Source organism: Cetorhinus maximus, chromosome 3, assembly GCF_964194155.1.
Source record: "Cetorhinus maximus chromosome 3, sCetMax3.hap1.1, whole genome shotgun sequence".
NCBI lineage: Eukaryota > Metazoa > Chordata > Chondrichthyes > Lamniformes > Cetorhinidae > Cetorhinus > Cetorhinus maximus.
The window spans coordinates 46372795-46397037 of record NC_135881.1 but is presented as its reverse complement, the minus strand read 5'-3'; the positions used below and the strand labels follow the sequence as shown (position 1 = coordinate 46397037).

Sequence of the window (24243 nt, the reverse complement as noted above, 5' to 3'; positions counted from 1 at the left end):
AGTATTTCAGAGACCCAGGGTAATGGTCTGGGGACCCAGGTTCAAAACCCACTACGACAGATAACTTCAGCAATAAAAACCAGATGGGTTTTTATGACAATCATCAATAGTTTTGTGGTCATCATCCTTTTAATTCCAGGTTTTTATTGGCGGGGGGGGGGGGGGGGTCAAATTTCACCATCTGGTTTACTAATATCCTTTAGGGAAGGAAATGTGCCATCCTTACCTGGTCTGACCTACATGTGACTCCAGACCCACAGCAATGTGATTGGCTCTTAAATGCCCTCTGAACAAGGGCAATTGTGGATGGGCAATAAATGCTGGCCTAGCCAGCGACGTCCACATTCCATGAACAAATAAAAAAATGTTTTGTCGTCTAAATACCTACATCATTTCAAACCGCTCACCCTTGGAGCAGAGTACAACTTCAGTAATGAACTGTGTTTCAATTATACAAGAGTGAATTTTCAGTTTTCTGGTTAAGCAGCAATGTCTACAGGAAGGCTTACTGATAGTTGGGAATCAATCATAGGCCTGCCCACTACCCTACAAATCAGAGACAAAGACCCAGGATAGCTATCCACCTTCATCCCATAAAGCCAAAGCTCCTCAAAGCAGATTCACCATCAGAAACAGGGGAAGACGCGATAGCAGGGTCAGGGGAGAGAAGCTGCCAGCAGATGCTGCAAAAGCATACTGAAGCAGCAATGAGGCAGGAAATGACAGAACACTCACTGCTCGAATGCATTTTTCTTCATTGCGGAGGCTGCTGAAATTGGTTAGCATAACACAGCAGCAGGTTTTGTGCAAATAATGGATGAAGAACAGTTCATTTGACAAAAGCCAACATCCATAACAGCTTGCAGATAGTTCTACCTCTGGGATAATGCCGTGCAACCATTAAGTCCCAAAAAGTATGGTTTTTCTGCCGTTACGGATGTTGGAAAATGTTCCCCATTCCACAAAAGCTGTTTTTTTCACAAAAGATACAGCCAACTTGCACTGACCTGGGTGTCCAGTACTTTGTGTACCGTGTTAAGTTGTTTGGTGAACAGAAGGCTGTACGTAGTTCATAAGTGTCTGTGGTTCCAGAATTTCTCTCTTTTACCATATAGGCTTTCGGGTTTCTCAGTAACTTATTTTGTAGGTGTCTGTTTGTACAAGTTTCACTAACTACAAAAAAGGTATATGAACACTGCCTTTCCTGAGCTAATTAACCAAAAGAATTGAGCAACTAGCTACTTCATGTTTAGAAAGATTTAAAAAACTTGTGTGCCAAGTTAAAGGGTAAATAAACATCAGTTTGACCAACGTAACTGCAGTGAATTCTTAAGGACATGTTCCCCTTTAATGCTGTCTTCCATACATGTAAAATCTGAAAAGAGGCACACACCTCAAAGGATTACAGATGGACAGCAGGTGCCTTTGAGGACTAGCGTGGTTGGCATAAATGTATATCAAAAAGACAGACAAACTGCTCTTGCACATGAACTATAAACATTCCAGTTCATTTTACCACTTCGCATTACTCGACTTAATTTTGAATAAGAATACTGCCCCATAATCATGGCAAGATAGCATTTTGATTCCAATGAACAGCTACAGAGATGCACAAAGATGAAACTTAACTTCGCCTCAGCAGTATCTTTTATTGACTGGTAATTTTTTCTTGCTGAAACCTTGGAGTAGTCCGAATTTTCATTTCATTACAGCAGATTCTCTTTTGCTACTCAGAGAATCTGTAATGTTGAGTAAGTCTTCACAGAACCACAAAATAAGCAGGGATTGGGACAAATAAATCCCAATTTAAAATTCATTTAAATTCTCACCCTCTCTTCAGGAACTATGAAATTACCATCCACTCTTTTCATGTGAATTATTACATTATGGTTAAATGACAGTGATGTGGCCAATGACTTCTAATCTGCTTTGATTTAAAAATACCAAGGGTAGTGTCTCACCAGTGAAGCCTATTTAATGTCAGAATTATGCAAAATCTAGCCTAGCAAAAATTAGCAACGCTCGATCAGCCAGAAACCCCTGGATTTGATTACCTTTCGATGATTAGTTGGTTGATCTTAACCATGGTGGGACCTGGGGATTTAACTGGGGTGAACCACCAGTGTTCATGCTCCTGATTGCACAGATATCCTAACTCACACCATTACCCAGTGCTCAATAGCCTACAGTAGCTCCTGGCCAAGCAACGCCTCAATTTTAAATTCATCTTTGTTTCAGTCCCTCCATGGCCTCATTCCTATGTATGTTACGTCCTGTAGTCCTATAACCCACAGATATCGGAGCTCCTCCAATTCTGGCCTCATATGCATCCCCTAGTTTAGGCGTTCTGTCATTGACAGCCATGCATTCAGCCACAGATGCTGAGATCTGGAATTCCTCCTTTAAGACATGCATTAAAACCAACCTCTGGCAAAGCTTTGGATCATTTGATCTAATATTTCCTATGTCTGTGTCAAATTTTAATAATGCTCCTGGGATGCATCTTAGGGTATTTTATTATGTTAAATGGTACTATATAAATGCAAGTGTGGCTGTTTCAATTATCTGAATAGTGATCGGAGCTGAACCACAAATCTCTACTCAGTTGACCATAGCTTTATTGGTTTGTCTTTACACAAGTGCAATATGTGTTTGTATAAAATTCCAGCCATTACAATTTTTCCTCAACCTTTTTTTTAAAAAAAGCAGATGGTGAACTTTGCTGAAAACAAATTAGATAGCTGCAAAAAAAATTTGGTCGTGTACAAAAATAGCTTTTCACAGTTACAAATGGAGAAGTTGCCTTGTCAAACTGCTCAGTGATGATTTTGTGTATTACACAATTTCATTGTCCTAATTCAAGTTTGACATACGGGAGTTTGAAACAAACACGGGGGTTGCGGGGGAGGGAAGAGGTGGTGGCACAATGGTATTGTCACAGGACTAGTAATGCTCTGGGGAGCCAGGTTCAAATCCCATCATGGCAAATGGTGAAATTTGAATTCAATAAAAGCCATTGTCCATTGCTATGGGTCTGGCCCACATGTGACTCCAGACCCACAGCAATGTGGTTGACTCTTAAACACCCCCGAAGGTAGAACCATCTTCAAGCTGTTACGGATGTTGTATCAAGCCACAAAAAAATCTAAAAGGAATGGAACTAACAGAGGCACTGGAAACGATGACGGCAGAATCAGCCCTGTCGACGCTGCAAAGTCCTCCTTACTAATCTCCTGACAGTCAGTCACAGAATCATGCCAATGTCCCAGACACCACCATCACCATCCCAGCAAAGGTTGCGGCACAGTGGTATACAGTCGGGAGGGAGTTGCCCTGGGAGTCAAGGTCGACTTCGGACCCCATCAAGATTCATGGCATTAGGTCAAACATGGGCAAGGAAACCTCCTGTTGATTACCACGTACCACCCCCCTTAGCTGATGAATCAGTATTCCTCCATGTGAATATCACTTGAAGGAAGCACTGAGGGTGGCAAGGGTGTAGAGTGTACTCTGGGTGGGGGGCTTCAATGTCCATCACCAAGAGTGGCTCAGTAGCACCACCACTGATCGAGCTGGCTGAGTGCTAAAGGCATAACTGCTAGACTGGGTCTGAGAGGTGGTGAGGGAACCAACAAGGAAAAACAAACTTGGCCTCATTCTCACCAACCTGCATCTGTCCGTGACAGTTTTGGCAGGAGTGACCACCGCACAGTCCTTGTGGAGACGAAGTCCCATCTTCACATCGAAGATACCCTCCATCGTGTTGTGCGACGCTACGACCATACTAAATGGGATAGATTTTGAACAGATCTAGCAACTCAAGACTGGGCATCCATGGGGTGCTCTGGACCATCAACACCAGCAGAATTGTACTCAAACACAAATCTGTAACCTCATGGCCCAGAAAATCCTCCACTCTATCATTACCACCAAACGAGGGGATCAACCCTGGTTGAATGAAAAGTGCAGGAGGGCATGCCCGGAGCAGCACCAGTCATACCTAAAAATGAGAGGTCAACCTGGTGAAGCTACAATACAGGATTACTTGCATGCCAAACAGCATAAGCAGTGAGTGATAGACAGAGCTAAGCCAGTCCACAACCAAAAGATCAAATCTAAGCTCTGCAGTCCTGCCACATCCAGTCATGAATGGTGGTGAACGATTAAACAACTAACTGTAGAGGAAGCTCCACAAATATTTGCATCCTCAATGATGGGGGAGCCCAGCACATCAGTGCAAAAGATAAGACTGAAGCACTGGCAACAACCTTCAGCCAGGAGTGCCGAATGGATGATCCATCTCGGCCTCCTCCGGGAGGACCCAGCATCACAGAATCTAATTTTCAGCCAATTCGAAACACTCCATATGATATCAAGAAATGGCCGAAGGCACTGGATGCTGCAAAGGCTATAGGCCCTGACAATATTCTGGCAATAGTACTGAACACTTGTGCTCCGGAACTTGCTGCAACCCTAACCATGCCGTTCCAGTACAGCTACAAACCTGGTATCTACCCGGCAATGTGGAAAATTGCCCAGTGATGTTCTGAAAACAAAAAGCAGGATAATCCAACCTGGCCAATTACTGCCCCAATATACTATCAATCGTCAGTAAAGTGACAGAGGGGGTCATCAACAGTGCTATCAAATGGCACTTATTAGCAATAACCTGCTCACTGAGGCTCAGTTTGGGCTTCACCAGGGCCACTCAGCTCCTGACTTCATTACAGTCTTGTTTAAAACATGGATGAAAAGAGCTGTGCTCAAGACGAGAGTGACTGCCCTTGACATCAAGGCAGCATTTGACCAAGTATGGCATCAAGGAGCCCTAGCAAAACTGGGGTCAATCAGAATCAGGGGGAAAACTCTCCACTGGTTGGAGTCATACCTGGCACAAAAGAAAGATGGTTGTGGCTGTTGGAGGTCAATCATCGCAGTTCCAGGACATCGCTGCAGGAGTTCCTCAGGGTTGTGTCCTAGGGTCAACCATCTTCAGCTGCTTCAGTGATCTTCCTTCCATCATAAGGCCAGAAGTGGAGATGTTCATTGATGATTGCACCATGTTCAGCACCATTCACAACTCCTCAGGTGCTGAAACAGCCTGTGTCCAAATGCAGCAAGGCCTGGACAATATCCAGGTTTGGCTGACTGGTGGCATGTAAAATTCACACAAGCGCTAGGCAGTGGCCATCTCCAACAAGAGAGAATCTAACCATTGCCCTTGACATTCAATGGCATTACATCACTGAATTCCCCACCATCAGCAGCCTGGGGTTACCATTGGGTAGAAACTGAACTGGGCTAGCCATATAAATATTGTGACTACAAGAGCAAGTCGGAGGCTAGGAATCCTGCAGCATGTAGCTCACCTCCTGACACCCCAAAGCTTGTCCACCATCTACAAGGCACAAGTCGAAGTGTGATGGAATACTATTCATCTGAATGGATGAGTGCAACTCCAACAACAGTCAGGACAAAGCAGTGTGCTTGACTGGCGCCCCTTCCACAAACACACACTCCCTCCACCACCAATGCACAGTGGCAGTGTACACCATATACAAGATGCACTCCAGGAACTCACCAAGCTTCCTTGGAGAGCACGTTCCAAACTCTCAACCACTACCATCTAGAAGGGCAGGAGCAGCAGATGCATGGGAACACCACTACCTGGAAGCTCCCTCCAAGACACTTACCATCCTAACTTGGAAATATATCGCCTTTCCTTCACTCACGCTGGTTCAAAATCCTGGGCCTTCCTCCCTAACAGCACTGTGGATGTACCTACACCATATGGATTGCAGCATTTCAAAACAGCAGCTCAGCACCATCTTTAAGGGCAATTAGGGATGGGCAATAAATGTTGGCCCAGCCAACAGCATTCACAGCCCATGACCAATTAAAAAAAAAGCTCGCTTGCTGACTCCAAGGCTGACCCATCAAAATATTCAGTTGATTTTTTATTTTTGCAGATACTGCAGTTATCTTGAATAAGCATTGTAAAATGTGATGATTCAAAGAATGTCTTTTGAAATTGTTGCAGTTGCAAATCCACCTGTTATGTAATGCTGGAAATGTCGCGATCCAGCCAAATAAAGTATGTGCATGCCTCTAATATTTAGAAAACCAAGCTGTCATTGAACAGCTGTCAGCTTCTCTGCTGGGATATTTCCCCTGCCACTCCAATGACTTCAAGCATTGTCTCACAGAATCACCCATATAAAAATGGACATAAAAAGATGGTTTGGAATTTATCCTACAGAACAGTGAAACCTATTAATATTAACTATCATTTGCAGCAATTACTGCAAATAATTGCAGCAATTACTGCAAATTTACTTTGTTTTAAAAATCCACTTTTACCAAAATGTATTCTCACATATCATGAACAACTTTCTCCTCCCTCAAAAGAAAATTGCTGCTGCATAGTTAACAAATCTAATCTCAGTTCTGAACAATCTTCTGAGGATTCCAATTATTTCAGGCAGCTCAGGAAGATAGATATGAGCAAAGTATAGGTAATATAGAAATAAACATACAATCTGTGCTACAAAGTCAGAATTTGACCAAGAGGATAGTGATCCATGAGACAATAAAGATGACTAAAAATGCATTGAATGACACCTTGATTAGCTCAATATACAATAAGCATTGTATATTTGGAAGCAGTATTAAAGTAAAAGCCTTACTTGAATTTTGAGCATAGAGAGGGCCACCATTAACATGAGGCTGCACAGAAAACTGAGAAGTCACCGAAGGATTTCGCCTGAAGCCCCCTGAAGATGCCGTAGAGGTGGTAGAATTATGCCGAGAGATCTGCCTGGTCATGGTACTGTACTGGGAGCTAGGAGCCGAACCAGGGCCAGCTGGAAGCATTAAAGTCATAGCAGGGAGGAAAAAAAGAAATATGCATTATTCCATTACTTCTGAAAGGCAGATTTGATTAGTGGGAGAAATCATGAATCCTCAAACCAGCCATGGTAGAAAAAAAAAGTGAGGAGATAAAATGAAATTTCAGTTTAATTGCACTTGTGCAAAATATGAAATTCCTGCAAGTTCCATTAAAATCCATTGATGCAGTTTCCTCACTCAGGAAACGTCCCTTCTTCCATTCTGTCACAGCTCCTGTTCAGTTTAGCAATTTTAAAATAAGACATCAGGTGATATATACTTTAGCCATTCTTCGACCATATTTTCCACAAGAGTTCCAAAAGAGAAAAGTGCTATTTCCTGTTGATTCTGGACAGTGTTATAGGCATGCAAAGACTCAAAAAAAACATGAATTCTTTCTACACCATCACCAATACCAACAGTAAACAATTAAAGGTGATAGGAATAAGCCAGTAAGATTAGTAGAAGCTTGAAACATGAAGAGCATATTCAGGTGAAAGATTGATACCAATGTCTAATTAATAATCCTTTAAAAGCATATATGCATTTAGAACAGGCCTCGAAGGGTTTTGATCCATGTTAGTGTCATAGATTGCTAGGACATTCTTCAAAAACTGATTTGACAAAATACATGTCCTGCCACCCCATACCATCAGAAGTTCACCAAAGATTAAAAATCTAACAAGGAATGCTAGCAACTCACACAAATTGTTTTTTTTCTTGCCAACAAAATCTTTTTAAAAATTAATTAATGCTTCTATGCAAAAGAGTTGAGGTAGAGAGCATTTTTTCCTCATTCTAGAGCTGTTGGCTAAATTATGCATACCAGAAAGGTTCCAAGTTCAATTCCCAGTCTGTGCTGAGTTAGTTGATCTCAACTTGAGGGTCTGTAGGGAACAATGCCTCGCGCATTTTCTCCCCCAAAGCAAAGGCGGTGGTGAGGGCAAGAAAAAGAAAACAAACTCAAATTGGCATATGGACATTAGATAAGGACAAGATTAGGCTCAGGATTGATGCTTCCTACATTCAAAACGCTCCCTAGAATCACAAAAAGAATGAAGGAATAATGGCTATTTAGGCAAAGTGCCAAGGACCATCACCTGTGAAACCATACTTCAACAAGAAGTTAATACTTGAGAAAACAAAACTGGTCGATAAGACAAAAGATGGACCTGGTTTTAGTTGATTAGTAATATTTTATAGTTTTAAGTTGATCCTGGACAGCTCATCAGCCCTGAGCCAGTGGTAACCCCATTTCAAAGACACTAACATGGATGAAAAGTACTTTAGAATACTACCTACAGTTCCTTATAACCCAAAACCATTCCAAAGTTTTAGTATTTGTAACCCATTGCAAATCAACACCACTTTACCACATCCATTATAAATTAGCTGTGAAAAGACAAATGTGAGAGTAGTTCCAAGCAGCAGCCAGTCTCACCTATGAAACTGCCCACTGGCAGTGGAGGTGGTGGTGGCGGCAAGGAAGGGGCTCCAGCAGGGACAGAATATGATGCTAACAAAAAAAGTCAAATTGTGATTAAAACAATTTACCCAGTAGCTCTTTATAAATATGTTAAATTTAAGAAATAAGGAAGTCCAATGTCACTGGACAAAATTATAATACTGGCTAGGCTAAGACAGCAATATATAGGCCACATCATATGAATATCTGGGGGTGGGTGGTGGTAGGAAGGTCCATTTGGTAATGAGAAATCAGTAAAGACAGAAAATGGGGACAGGATGGGTCATCTCTTGCAAACAGACCGTTCCACCTGCCCCTTTCAGAATGCTGAGTCATTCAATGCCATCATGGTTACCTTCTGCCTCAACTCTACTTTCCTACCTGCTATCCATATCCTCTATCCCTGTTAGAGGCTAAAGATTTATCTAACCCTGCTGTGGATATGTTGTGCTGGAACATCAATCCTTTGAGTGAAGTAATTTCTCCTCATCCCAGTCCTAAATGACTGACCCCTATTCCCAAGACTGTGCTCTATTAGTATTTCAGGTTGATGACCTTCTGATAAAAGGACATCGAACTGAAACAACAACTTTTTCTCTCCACACATGTTGCCTAACATGCTGAGTATTTCTAGCATTTTCTGTTTTCATTCCATATTGGTGAAGTCTGTTCGAACTAAACTACCTTTTAGAAGCACAAATTAAATCTCAAAACCAACCTTTTTAAAACAGGAGCTTAAGCATTCAATCTGTAAAGCACTAGAAATTAACCAACCTGGCAAAAGAGTGGGTGGTGAGGGCGTAGGCACAGCAATAGGAATGCCTATACTGCTGCTCCCACTATTTTCTCTGCTTCCACTTCCTCCACTGCTCCCACTAAGGAAAAAAGATTAAAAACAATCAGATAACATAGCAATTCATCCCTGCACCCATCTCAAATGCAAAAACTCCTTGCTAGGTTATAGTTTATTAAGAGCTGCATTATCTCAGCCACTGATGTACATGCAAGCCCCTGAGTCTCAGCTGGCTATTCAACCACAGAGGCATAACAGTCAAAGCTGATCCTGTCCTCACTGCATGCACATGTACATTTTCAGCAGTGGGTGCAGGAACGCTCACCAGATCAACCCACCACAAAAGAGGGTGCAGAGGCTGATTAGCTCTCCTTGTCTGGCTGAGGTCAGCAAATTCATAATAGACGATACTCAACCAGGGTGCTTCCTGACATGTACAACTTGAATTTTTCTTGCTCCTCCCCACAAAAATTCAGAAGTGAGGATTTTGACTTAACTACAGACATGGAAGCATATTATCAGCTACAAAGAAATCCTTCCTAGGTTGTAGTGTCATGATACACCAACCACCAGACATTTACCGAACAAAGTACTGGACCATTAAGAGTCGTGGCTTCCTGAAGGCTACAAGTGAAAAAGAAAGCTAAATTTAGAGTACAGCAGATTGTATTACCTTTTCTCTTCCGCTTAACTCAATATGGCACAGCTGTCACCAATAGTGTCAAAATTTCAACAAGTGCAACTATATACTGTCAGGGGAGAGTTGTTACTGTATCTAATTTATGCATTACGTTTGGTAAAAGTGCTGTAACTCACCAATTAATATTTTCAGAACAAATCTAGTGAAATAGCCAATGTTTCCCTATATTCATGCCAAGCTGCATTCTTCTGAAGAGAGGAAGGAGCTCCAGCCAGGCACAGCAAGAGGCAAATTGATTGGCTTAATCCATATTACAGGCGATGTCAAATTGATTGGCTTAATCCATATTACAGGCGATGTGAGAGCTGTTGCCATATAGACATAGCTTTAGATCATTAAAACAAGTGACAAAGCAGCAAAGTGAAAAACTGTCAACAGCACACAAATATTCAAGTTCATACCCGACTGCAGGATTGGAATACATAATTCAGGCTGACATTTTAATACAAATCAATTGTGGGGCAGTATTCCATTATCAGGTGCCATTTTTTTGGATGAGACTCCAAACAAAAGTGTCAACTTCTTACACCAATGGATATTTAAGTTCCCAAGAGCACGTGGGCCTGGTGGGTCCAAGCCAATGTTTTTTCTGTAACTATCCAACATGTTGCTGTTAGCAGGGTTTAAGTGTATGCAAAATGGCTGCTGTATCAGTAACCATACTTCAAAGTAACTCATTACCTGAGAGGCACTTTGAAGCATGAGGTGCAATGCATTATGCAAATACAATATTAAAAGCAATAAATGTCTAGAAGAACAATCTAAATCTACTGGGTAGACATATAACATGAAGCTAAAGGGATCAAAGTATATGTGGAGAAAGCGGGAGCAGGCTATTGAGTTGGATGATCAGCCATGATCATAATGAATGGCAGAGCAGGCTCGAAGGGCCGAATGGCCTACTCCTGCTCCTATTTTCTATGTTTCTATGAAGTCAATAAATTAATTCAAAACAGTGTGTCTCATTTTACTTTGCGGTGTTCGGAAAAGACATGTTATCAGCTTCAGAGAAACATTATACCTTTGAACATTACTATTTCCTATACCCATTCTTCTTCTAATGATTAAATGAGACCAAAATTGTGTTTAGTTTGGTGCTGTGGGTTTATGTTTATTAAGAACTTCATGCAATAAACATTAGTTCTGTTTTGTCAATGATCTGAAAGGAATGTAAGTATTTTTGGTGGAATTGAGAAACACGAGCCACAAGCGGAATTATTTGAGCTAAGATTGTCCCCAACCATCACCAGTGCTTGTTCATGATGCTTAAACCAGGGATGTACTGCAATTCAAGCTGGGAAACGTTTTCAACTACTGTGGAATGCAGCCGTTTTCATACTTAATAATACCAACCTAAGAATAAAGCTGATGGCTTAGGCTAGTGACATTAGAATGACATACAGCATTGAGACTAATTCATTCATCTGGTGATTTTGCTGCAAAATCCATACCCCGCGTGGTAATTAGTAGTCTGTCTCAGACATACATACACAGAATCAATGGACACTAACTGCTAGCTAGACCTGATATAATCAGGTACTTTTTTTAAAAATTCATTCACAGGATTTGGGCTTCGCTGGCTGGGCTAGCATTTATTGGCCATCCATAATTGCCCTTGAGAAGGTGGTGGTGACTGCCTTCTTGATCCGCTGCAGTCCATGTGGTGTAGGTACACCCACAGTGCTGTTCGGAAGGGAGTTCCAGGATTTTGATCCAGTGACAGTGAAGGAACGGTGAGTGACTTGGAGGGGAACTTCCAGGTGGTGGTGTTCCCATCTATCTGCTGCCTTTGTCCTTCTAAGTGGTAGTGGTCATGGGTTTGGAAGGTGCTGTCCACTTGCATACAGTAAACTATTTACTCTCAGCAAAATGGAGTATACTTTACTAATATTGTCTAAGGGAATTTTGATGTTCAATTATTTACTGTACCCAAGTTTTCAAAGGGAGACCAAAGGGGCAGAATATCAAGTATTGTATTAATTTACGATTAATAGAATCTGTTTTACGTCCACCATAACCTGGATTTTCCATTTTGGCTGCACCAGAAGGGAGAATGGAGATTACAGGTATTGCAGGAGTTGATATGGGTAATGTTAGCAACAACTGGATGGTTTGAACCACAACCCAAGCAAGTAGAACATCAAGGTCACATTGTTCAGTTTAGGCTAAGCATACAGCTAAGTTGGGAACGCAGAAGCACGAACAGGGGTCGAGTTTCTGGCTTTGGTCTTACTAATGCTTAATCTATGGAGGTTTAACTAATCTTTAACTGAAGTTGTGAATGAACTTCAAGAAAGAAAGCAGAGCTGCACTCATGAAATTGCAGGTGGTGGAAGACAAGTAAAGTTGTCTGTCAACGTACCATGAAATCTTATTCAATCTTTAGACAAGACAGCTATGGTCAATAATGGGATATCAATGGTTTTGATTAGGGAAATCTCAGGGTGGAGCAGAAGACAGTTTTAGTAACAGCTTATTCGGTAATGAGAAAAATGAGAGGTTAGAAGTGAAGTAGCAATTGGAGGAAGCCAAGATATATGTTATCTGTTTTACATGGCTTTGTCTGTGTGCAATCAATATGCACCATTGCACAAGTTATAACTTTTTTTGGTAATGCAAGTGAAGGGTATGCCATCACAGCTCTGAACTGTGTCTTGCAGGTGGCAGAAAGGATTTGGGGTGTCAGGAAGGGAGTTGTTCACAGCACAGTGGCAGCAATGTGTATCATGTTCAAAAAAAAAACTGCTGCCAGTGGTGATAGAGGGAGTAAACATTAAGGTGGCAAATGGGTTGCCATCAAGTGGGCCGCTTTGTCCTAGATGGTGTCAAGCTTCTGGAGTGTTACCGGAGCCTCACTCATCCATGCAAGTGGAGAGTATTCCATCCCACAGATGGGCAGGCTTTGGGAAGTAAGAAGATGAGTTGTTCACCACAAAATTTCCAGTCTCTGACCTACTCTTGTAGGTAGTGATTAGTGGCTGGTCCGGTTCAGTTTCTGCGCAATGGTAACCTCCAGGATGTTGATAGTGGGGGATTCAGCATGTGGTAATGCCATGGAACGTTATGGGGAAATGGTTAGATTCTCTCCTGCTGAAGATGATCATTGCCCAACATATTACTTGCCAATTATCAGCCCAAGCCTGAATGCTGTCCAGGTCTTGCTGTGTGCTTCAGTATCTGAATCATCGCGAATGGTACTAAACATCCTCACATCTGACCTTATAATGGAGGGAACATCATTGATGAAGCAGTTGAAGATGGTTGGTCCTAGGGCATTACTAGCACAGTTGTCAATATAAAAATAGGTTAAAAGCAGATCCAACTTCAATTATCTTGACAGTGTCATTTTGGAGTCAAAGTTGAAATGTTGATCACGAAAAAAGCATTCATACCTGTGCGTTCTCGGCCTTTGGTTTAGGGATGCTGTTCTCATAGGGCTTTGCTGGTTTGCAGCCACATTCCTAGCAGGACTAGTCATGTAATCGTTAGGAATAACAGGTGGCTTGACAGGCTCTAACGTTTTGTAGGGAGTGTTTCGTCTGAAGGTAGAGAAAAAAATTACTTCATGTTGTTGTACAAAGAATGAGTGAGTTTGAGCAAACAAGCAGCTATGAATCAAGCGCTGCCCACACCAGCTTTAAATGATCACCTAGGTTCTCTATATTGCTTTACTTAACAGCCACCTTGTTGAAGTTAAAAATTGGGTCCCTTCAAGGTATGCAAGAATAAAGCTGACACACCAAGACTGCTCAGATATCCCAGTGTTTGGTGCAAGATGCTCAAGTTTAAGTTCCCTTCCTACCATGAATGCATTGTGGCCCAGAAAGGCTTAAAGAGATGGAATTAGAAAATACAATTTTCAGCTCCTAGGGCGTGGGTGTGGTCCTATATTATTTTCCAAGATTTTTGTTTATACAGGTAAGTACTCATTTTACCAATATTAAAAAATTACATTCACTTCCTGATCATTTCATTTATAAAAAGCAGAAGAATTCATTTCAGAACAAAAATGCAGCAACACAAACTGAAATATAGGTTGACACTCTCTGGAGTACAATTTATTCAAGGCTAACTATAGATTTCCACCAACTAAAGATTCAGTTTCTATTCTACACCTCCACTAAAGCAACAGGCTAATCAATTCCAAACCCTCACCATATTTGTAAAACTGATCATACAGAGACAAGGACTGTTTCCAAGCTGAAGTGAAAACTTTCGCCCGCCCCACCTTGAAAAAAGGCAACTGGTAAAGCGCAAATGATCATTTAAAAGAAAAGCTATTAGAAATTAGAACACTTGTTCACACCATAAACAACTTCATTAACTGGAATGTCTTAATGATCTATCTTTCCCGTTTATTTACCCCATTCACTGAGATCCATTACATGGAACAACTCACTCTAGATGCAACATATACATTTTAGTGAACTATGTTCATAATAAGTCTCCCCTTCAAATGACACAAAGCATAATGGCAGGATAGGAAAAAAATTGACCGAGCTTTCCCATTTAAGGAACAACATACCCTAAAGTTCCACGTCCAGACATTGGGGGACTTGGTGGCTTTTGTGTGGGTGGATTTGTCCTGGTGAGTGTACCAGTTCTTGCAGGCTGGTTACTTCCATGCTGCAACAAAAATAAATTGCAGTTCAAGTAAAAAGTATTTTCTATAAATAACTTATTATATTAAAATGGACTACAATATCAGTTGGTTTCATGAACATGATAGTTGAAAACAAACCAGTTCAACTCCCTGGAGGCTGTCAGCTTACGATGATTGTAGCGGAGCTCAGAATCCTGCAAGTACAAGGTTCAAAGCCCAATCGGTTCTAAATATGAGTTGGTCTCAGCCAGGCTGGCAACAAGAGCACAATAATTGGCCTCCAAAACAGCAACTGACGGATTATCAGATGAGGGTGATTGACCTTAGTTGTAATGTGTCACCACATCTTCGGACTTGGCATCACTGTCCAGGCTGAAAGATTATTAGCCAGTTGAACAGGTACTGAGTGTGATCAGCTCAGAAGAATTATATCCCAGAAAGGACTTAAAGCAGAATTAGGATTTTCCAGATGTGAACTTAAATGCTATGAATACAAAAAATTCAAAGTACAAACTCAGTACACAAGTTTAAGCTAGCTCAATTAATAAGTTGTGCAGTACATCTACTTTAGTTCTTTTTAAATTACATGTTTTTAGGAAAAGTTTAAGTGAAATAACCGTATATGCTGAGAATAATGTTCCACATTTAAATTATGGAGAATTTTACTAAGTATCCCAAAGATACTGTAAAGATATCTCTGAAACTCCAAACGGTTTACTACACAACTGCTAACTTTCATGGAAAAAAATGACATACTTTATAGAGATCGCCTACAATCAATAGATTAGAATAGACTGGGATAGCTAACTTTAAAAAAGTGTTTAACTAAGTTTTTTGAGGAAGTAACAAGCAAGGTGGATAAAGGGGAATCTATAGTTGTGATGAACTTGGATGTCCAAAAGGTATTAATAAGTACCACAAACGGTTACAACATAAGATAACAGCACATGGTGTATGGGGTAACATATTAGCACAGATAAAGGATTGGTTAGCTAACAGGAAATAGACAGTAGGGATAAATGGGTCTTTTTCAGGTTGGCAAGATGTAACTAGCATACTACCACAGGGATCTGAGCTGGGGCCTCAACTATGTCAATGACTTGGATGAAGTGACCAAATGTATAGAGCTAAATTTGCTGACACCAAGAATAAGTAAGAAAGCAAGTTGTCAAGAGGTGGTAGATGCAAAGGGATATAGGCAGGTTAAGTGGGCAAAAATTTGACAAATGGGGAAATAATGTGGGAAATGTGAACTTGCCAATTTGGCAGGAAGAATTTTAAAAATATTATTTAAATGGGGAGAGATTGTATAACTCGGTGGGACAGAAGCATCAGGGTGTCCTGCTACATGAATCACAAAAAGTTAGTATGCAAGTACAGCAAGTGATTTGGAAGGCAAAGGAGTGTTGGTAGGGTGGCTACCAGGAGGATGTTTTCTCTAGTGGGAAGGCTAGAACTAAGGGAAACAGTTTAAGAATAAGAGGTCTGCCTTTTAAAATTGAGATGAGAATTTTTTTCTCAGAGGATTGTTGGTATGTGAAATTCTCTTCCCCAGAAAGCAGTGGAGGATTGATCATAGTATTTATTCAGGACTAAGTAAGACAAATTTTTGATAGATGAGAGAGTTAAAGGTTATGGGGGCAGACAGAAAAGTGGAGTTGTGACCACACATCAGCCATGATCTTATCAAATGGCAGAGCAAGCTCAAAGGGCCAAATGGCTTACTCCAGCTCTTAAGTCCTATATTCCTATGTAAAATACTGTTGTGTATTTGCTATCATATTGCACTAAAAAGATAAAGACATAGAAACAAAGGGATTGGTGAAATGTCATTGACTAGTTCTATCGTTGGTGCACTACAAAAGAAAATTGCTCATCTTACCTTGGCTTTAAGCCACTTAATGTTGCCAAAAGGGAAGAAAAATAAAGTAACAATTAACCACATATCAATAAGTTTGTTAGAGAAAATTTGAAACAAATTCAATATAGAAACTCAGCATCAACAATGCTAATATTTAAATCCTTACTGCACCACTACAATGTGGCACAAGTCTGCTCAATAACTAGTCGAGATTCTGGAAATAATTAGGTTCCTCTTCAATTAGCACCAGGACAAACATTCCTACTCTTAATTGTTACACAAGCCAAGATTACATAAATGTATGACTGCTGAGTAGTTTATGGATTTGTAACAATTCAACTAACATCGCCATGGTTTTACAAAAGTAAAACAAATGTGTATGTCATCGCTAGCTGTCCCTCAATTCAAGGATGACATCTCCTCGGGGTCTCAAGTTTCTGCCATGGGACTTCACTAGGCTAAGCAGGCCAATTCTTGATTTGCAGAAATTTGCGCACATGCAGCAGGACCTCCCACAAAGTAGTGGGGTCCAGAGTGCAGGATTTGCTTGTGTTTCCTTTTCTGCCAATGCTCTGCCTAGTCATTAAAGTGCTGGAACTCAAAACGTGATGCAGCTGGATGGACATGTTGTCACTATTCTGAATTATTGGCAGCTAGCTCCTCTCAGTCATTAAGGTTAATGCAAGTGGCAAGTGAAAACAAAACTTAGTCAACACAGAGGCTTGTATTAAACTGGATCACGTGTACAACTTTCTGTAGCTATTTGGCCAAAAAAAAGTATTTGCACAATTAAAAGGCTATTAAGGAAGCTAAATCAACCAAAGCTATGAGTGTGAACATAGCTGATTAGGGTTTAACTGATGTCTACCAAGTGCTTAATCCAGTCTCAGTATGCAAATCCACATGGGTAGAATGCATTAAATTGTCTAACTATTTGGGCTGGCACACAACCAACATGAATACAAAATATCCCAATTCTATTTTCTCTAACCAAAAGAATTATGACATTCCTATATTATTTCAGATCATGAAAACAAATATCTTGCACATTCAATAGAACCACTGAATAAAGTTACCAGGTCCAGATGGGAGCCCACGTAAAACGATCATCTTCCGAGATTCTATAGACTATGGAACAGTTCCTACAGATTGGAGGGCAGCTAATGTAACCCCACTGTTTAAAAAGGGAGGCAGAGAGAAAACGGAATTATAGACCAGTCAGCCTGACATCGGTAGTGGGGAAAATTCTAGAGTCCATCATAAAAGATTTAATAGCTGAGCACTTGGAAAACAGTGGCAGAATCAAACAGAGTCAGCATGGATTTATGAAAGGGAAATCATGCTTGACAAATCTACTGGAATTTTGCAAAGATGTAACTAGAAGAGATGAGCCAGTGGATGTGGTTTATTTGGACTTTCAGAAGGCTTTCAACAAAGTCCCACATAAGAGATTAGCGTGTAAAATTAAAGCACATGAGATTGGAGGTAATTTATGGAGATGGATAGAAAACTGGTTGGCAGACAGGAAACAAAGAGTAGGAATAAACGGGTCTTTTTCCGAATGGCAGGCAGTAACTAGTGGGATACCGCAGGGATCGGTGCTGGGACCCCAGCTATTCACAATATATTTTAATGATTTAGATGAGGGAACTAAATATATCTCCAAATTTGCAGATGACACAAAGCTGGGTTTTGGTTTTGGGGGGGTGGGGGTAGGAGCTGTGAGGAAGATGCAGAGATACTTCAGTGTGATTTGGACAAGCTGAGCAAGTGGGCAAATGCATGGCAGATGCAGTATAATGTGGATAAGTGTGAGGTTATCCACTTTGGTAGCAAAAACAGGAAGGCAGATTATCTGAATGGCTATAAATTGAGAGGGGAATGTGCAACGAGACCTGGATGTCCTCGTTCACCAGTCGCTGAAGGTAAGCATTCAGGTGCAGCAGGCAGTAAAGAAGGCAAATGGTATGTTGGCCTTCATAGCCAGAGGATTCGAGTACAGGAACAGGGATGTCTTGCTGCAATTGTACAGGGCCTTGGTGAGACCACACCTAGAATATTGGGTGCAATTTTGGTCTCCTTATCTGAGGAAGGATGTACTTGCTATAGAGGGAGTGCAGCGAAGGTTTACCTGACTGATTCCTGGGATGGCGGGACTGACACATGAGGAGAGATTGAGTCGATTAGGATTATATTCGTTGGAGTTCAGAAGAATTTGGGGGGGGGGGGGGGGGGGGAAGAGAGAGAGAGAGAGAGAAAGAGAGAGAGAGAGAGAAGAGATCTCAGAAACCTATAAAATTTGAACAGGACTAGACAGGGTAGATGCAGGAAGGATGTTCCCAATGGTGGGGGAGTCCAGAACCAGGGGTCACAGTCTGAGGATACGGGGTAGACCATCTAGGTCTGAGATGAGGAGAAATTTCTTCACCCAGAGCGTGGTGAGCCTGTGGAATTCGCTACCACAGAAAGTAGTTGAGGCCAAAACATTGTATGTTTTCAAGAAGGAGTTAGATATAGCTCTTGGGGCGAAAGGGATCAAAAGGTATGGGGAGAAAGCGGGAGCAGGCTATTGAGTTGGATGATCAGCCATGAACATAATGAATGGCGGAGTAGGCTCGAAGGGCCGAATGGCCTACTCCTGTTCCTATTTTCTATGTTTCTATCCCCTGGATCAGCTGCCTGTGCTCCAATCTTGCTCTCCTGAACATTCTCAGCCAGCTCAGCACATCATTTATGACCAATTAAGCTGCATAGCCATGCAGCAACCAAAATGTTCCTGCGCAAGCTGCATACAAGGTGGCCCCATTAAGTTAAAGAGCAAAAAAATTTAATGGGCCTGGCATTTTTTTTTAAATCACCCGCAGACTACCAAAATAATTAGAGGGTACATCGGTTATGACTGCTGCTCAGATAGGGATCTACTCTTCGGTGACTCCCTTTTCCTGCAGGCTCATTAGAGATCTATTTGAATTCAAGTTGGTTTTCTTTGCCAGGTTTGCAAATCAACTTTATGCAGCATTACAGGATACAGAATACAAATACATCACAACAACATAGAAATAGGTTCAGCTTTGCTCTCCCAAAACATGGGCCAAGTATAAAAATGACTTGAGACACAGGCAGGCATTAGACAACGATGAGTTTGCACGGCCTGCATTGTTGGAATTAAACCTACCCGGAGACAGGAGTTTTCTTTTATCTAGTGGAGTTTGCATGCTTGCATTGTTTTAGTTCTACTTCCACTTCCAGGTTATCTGCAGCCACGAGTCCTATCTACAAATCTGCCAGTAGGATAAGACTCTCAAATTCAAAAGTATAAATGACAACTCAAGATACTAAATTTTTTTTTTTTTTTTAAGTGAAATTAACAAAATTCAAAATTTGCCACATCTGCACAATCATCATTGGGGGAAACTGAGACATAGTGGTAATGTCACTGGGCTAGTTATCCAGAGGCCCAACTAATGCTCTGGGGACACGGGTTCAAATCTCACCATGGCAGCTGGTGAAATTTAGGTTCAATTAATGAAATATGTAATTGAAAATTTGTCTCAGTAAGTGACCATGAAACGATCAATTGTTGCAAAAACGTATCTAATGTCCTTTAGGGAAGGAAATCTTCCATCCTTGCCTGGCCTACATGCAACTCCAGATCCACAGTAAGGTGGCTGACTCTTAACTGCCCTCTGAAATGACCACGTAAGCAACTCAGTTCAAATGCATTTAGGGATGGGCTACAAATGATGGCCTTGTTCACATAGCAAAGAAGAAATAAAAAATACCTAGGTTCACAAAATTTCAGGTCTAGTCCAACTGGCAGTTTAAATGATGCTTTAAGCGCACTTGAGGTGACCAGTGAGTTGAGGCTCAATCCCTAACATTCCAGCTGGCTAAGAAAACCAGATAATTCTCTTGTCGAATCAACAAATAAGACTCTGGCACTGATGGGAGAATAGCCCAACCCTGGAATACAATTATACCACAAAGTCAGGTGAGGCAGAGGAGTTGGCTTGCATGCCATATGCTTGACAGCAAGATCTCAACTTCAGAGCCTCAAACTCATTCGAACCAATCAGGCAGACTTGATAATGACCTGATAGGCTATGATTTGCGAACATCTTCCCAGGTTTTGGGAGTTAATTTCACAAAGTTTTAGGTAGATTTTGGTGGTCCTTTAAAGCTCCTTTCATCTGGCCACCTCTGTTGTGACATCCAGCCTGCAGCTTGGTATTGGAGACAGCTTTTGGGCTTATACCATTAGGCATGCAAATGACAAATCTGCACCACACAACTGGACCTTTTTGATCGTAGACTCAATTCCAATTACACTCAAGCACTGTCCTGTCACTCGATGCTAGCGACGCTGTAGACAGTACAAGGGGAAAACAGTCAAGTTACTTGCTGTGAAAGTAGATGATCCACAAGTCTGTCCATATAGTAGGATGATGAGGATAACAGCTTGGTATGAAGCAACTTTTGTTGGATGGATCGCAATTCTCATTTCTATTCAGTGATCCCTACCGAGTAAACACAAGTGACTATCAACTAGGGGCAGATCAGTCCTGGGATCTAACACCAACATTATCCAGTGTCAAGATTTACAGAAGTATAATCACTACTTAAATTTGTGCAGGAGACGTGGAACTGTACCCTAATAATAAATTCAGGACAAGAGAATGTTGCTAAGATCGCCCACCCCGAGTACTGTACAAATCCATTTCAAAACCTACAACAAAACACCGATTTGATATGCTATCATAAAACGTTTGTGCATCACTTCTTTCTCCAGACTTAACACAACAACATCAGGCTAGACAGTTGGTTAAAAAAATCAAAAATCTGTTTATTAAAGGAAATGGGGAGCAAGCAGGAGAGAAAATTAGCCTTGTTGGCATGTGTACAAGTGTCCCTGTGCTGTAACCTTGCAGGATTTTTGGTTCAACAAACATGATGAGAATGTAAGGAAATGACTGACAGCCATTCAGGATTATCCAAGGAAGCAACGTGCATCAATTAAAGCATCTTCAAAGTGAAAAGCTGCACTTGACCTGGAATAGTATTAAACTGAGCCATTTTCAATTCAAGCCAATCAGGAAACCTACCATGTAAGGCTTCACAGAATTGCAGCAAACCTCAGTTCAAAAGTATCCTTCAGATTCAGAAGAGTAGAAAGGAGAATTAGAAAGGTTAAACCCACCCACACCTTCCAAGTGAGATTCAAATTTAAAGCCACTTAAGAGTTCCAATTAAAATGCTGTGAAGTCTAATTAGAGGTCATACAGAGTTAAGAGGTGCAATTCTCTCCATATATTTCACATCAGCATATGTGCATGTATATACCTCCCCAAAACCTAAAAAAACTGACCAGGTGCATTCAATGCAAGATTGAAGCAAGCATTGCTCAACTAGCCATTACCAGGCTGTGAGCTTTTGCCAACAGTGGTTATGCCGCTATGAAATAATATGATGTTTATTAAAGTAAATATTGAATTAAACATCTATTGAATCATTGATGATACAGACAATATTTCAATCACATCTATATAGGTCAGCCTATTTAAGATCAGGTTTGCTCATATATGGCACTAATTACAGCGAAAATAAACTGCTTTGAAACCACTCAGCAGGTCAACCAGCATCTGTGAAAAGAACAGATGAGTTAACATTTCAGGTGTTCACCCTCAAATCAATTCTCTGACAGAGGCACCCTGCCTGAAATATTAACACATCTGCTCTCTCCAGAGACCAATTGTCCTCCTGAATGGTTCCAGCATTGTTTTGTCTTGATTTCCAGTATCAGTAACTTTTATTTTGTTTTCAAACCCATTGTTCTATTCCCTCTCAACCTAATACCGTGTTATTATGAAACACTTCAATGCTGTGATGACCTCCTTAAGTGAGTTTTTTTCCCAAATTATACAACAGGCTCATCCAGCAAAGAAAGAACTGTACATGGACAAGTTTCTACGTGTGCAATTACTCACCAGTCACAATGTAAAAGTGAATCATTAACCTATGCAAATTGGCCAAGAGCTCAGTCCTCTTGGTTCTGGAGAAAATAATGCAGACTTGACTTGTGTACTGGCATCACTCAAATCACCTCCAAGGGTTTGGTTGTTTGTTAGCACAGTGCCAAGTCATTAAAGGAGCAGAAAATTAAAAGGGACACACTTCTACAACAACCATCAACATTAAAGGAGTAAGATGAGTTTACTTCATGAAGTTGGGTGTGGGTGCAGAAAAGAGATATTTTTTATCATGCTCTATTGCCTTGCTCATACAGCCATTTTCTTTTTTTAAAGTTGCATTTTGAGCTGTGTGTCTTCCCAGCCAGCACCGATTTACAAATCTGACAAGTGTACTTGGTATGCAAGCAGAAAATGCTTGAAATACCCAAGTGAGGCAGCATCTGTGGACAGAGAAACAGAATCAACATTTCAGATCAATGATCATTCATCAATTTTCCATGGTCGACAGTCTACCCCCAGAAATGGAGGTACAGAAGTCAAGGAAGTGAAGGTAAAGTCAGTGATGAACCATGTGAAGGCAAGGGAGGGATGCAAATTGAAAGTAAAGTTGAAATTTTTCTAGTTTTGGGCTAGAGTATGAAGTGGCACCGATACAGTCAATGGGGTGAGAGGGAGAATCAGTGTAGGGTTGAACAAAAATGTTCTACACATCCTAATGGAAAAGCAGGCATTAGTAGGACCCATGAGGTTCCCAACGCAACACTTACTTGGTCGAAGTGAGCGGAAAGGAGAACTTGTTCAACGTGAGAATAAGTTTAATCAGAGGGTGTTGGAGGAGGATGGGGACTGGTTGAGTCTACAATCAAGGAAGCAACGCAAGGCCAGTAGTGCCTGGCTGAGGATGGAAGTGTAAAGCCTCTGGCAGTCCCTTGGGCTTTATGTTTATCTGGCTATTGCCAATGGCCGGCAAGAGACTTAAGTGTCTCAAGCAGCACTGGAGCAATGTAAAAGCAACTGGCACTTTGAACCAAGTCCTATTCAGCACAAGATTTGAAACCAATACAAGGACAAGGGTGAATTCTTGCTAAAAACTAATGCAGCTGTTGACATTAGAAAATCAGATTTGCCACTGCTATTTTCTTTACATGCGACTGGTATTATGCAGAAAAATAAAGGCAGAATTTCTAATCCAGAGGATGACATGGGAAACAATATGATTTTGCCCTTTAGAAACGTATAGAGTAGCTGAGCAGCTTATGGCAGCAAGCTAGACTTTCACCCTGATCTTTCATTAAGTTCATGTCACAGCTGTGACATGGATTTTGCTGATCAGCCAAACCATTAAATGGAGCATACGGTGTTGAAAAAGCATAATATGGGGAAAAAAGGTGTGCCACTAAATAGCAGTGGTTGCAGCCATAAAGAACTGAATCTAAAATACCCTACACCATCTAAGGAATGAAGCATGGTAAAAGGTGAGAACTTGAAGGTTTTGTCAGAGTGCCAGCCTGTAAGGCACTAATTGACAATTATCAGAATCTAGCATCTATACTGTTAAGTCCCACTCCTTTATCTCAGCAGCAGAATCAAAGGAGAAGCTGGATCTTAACATGAAGCCAATATAAAAGCAGCTAAAACTGTCAATATGAAAGGGTTTGATTTTAAATTACTGATTACAAGCTCACCACTGCATGAAACCAACTAACCATATATATCTTAACATCCTAAAGTTTCTCTTGCTCTTTACAAAATCTAGCAGACCTTAAGTCACATATCAATCAGGTTTGACATGCTGCAAGCAATCAGGATTACACCCAACTTCCAACAATCTACCGACTGCCCATGCTGCTCAGTCAATTAAACTATAATATTTTAGTGACTGTAGAATAGTTCCAGAGTATGGACGAAGTCCCCATTTATCTTATTGAGCAACAATGATAAATTTTAACCCCATTAAGCAGAAA

At 41.0% G+C, this 24243-nt stretch overlaps 1 protein-coding gene across 12 annotated transcripts in view; it reads right to left on the bottom strand.

Annotated features, from left to right (window-relative positions):
- The window catches only part of abi1a (abl-interactor 1a), a 100161-nt gene that overhangs the window by 11719 nt on the left and 64199 nt on the right, over positions 1 to 24243 (bottom strand). For 2 of the 12 annotated variants that reach the window (XM_078537962.1, XM_078537981.1), the window contains exons 4-9: positions 16332 to 16346; positions 14372 to 14472; positions 13239 to 13385; positions 9128 to 9228; positions 8330 to 8404; positions 6687 to 6863 (exon numbers count right to left, since the gene is read on the bottom strand). In XM_078537962.1, the coding sequence (XP_078394088.1) occupies positions 6687 to 6863; positions 8330 to 8404; positions 9128 to 9228; positions 13239 to 13385; positions 14372 to 14472; positions 16332 to 16346 (616 nt within the window). The remainder of the gene's footprint in view (positions 1 to 6686; positions 6864 to 8329; positions 8405 to 9127; positions 9229 to 13238; positions 13386 to 14371; positions 14473 to 16331; positions 16347 to 24243) is intronic. The other 10 variants (XM_078538004.1, XM_078538008.1, XM_078537976.1 and 7 more) reach the window with 7 other exon arrangements.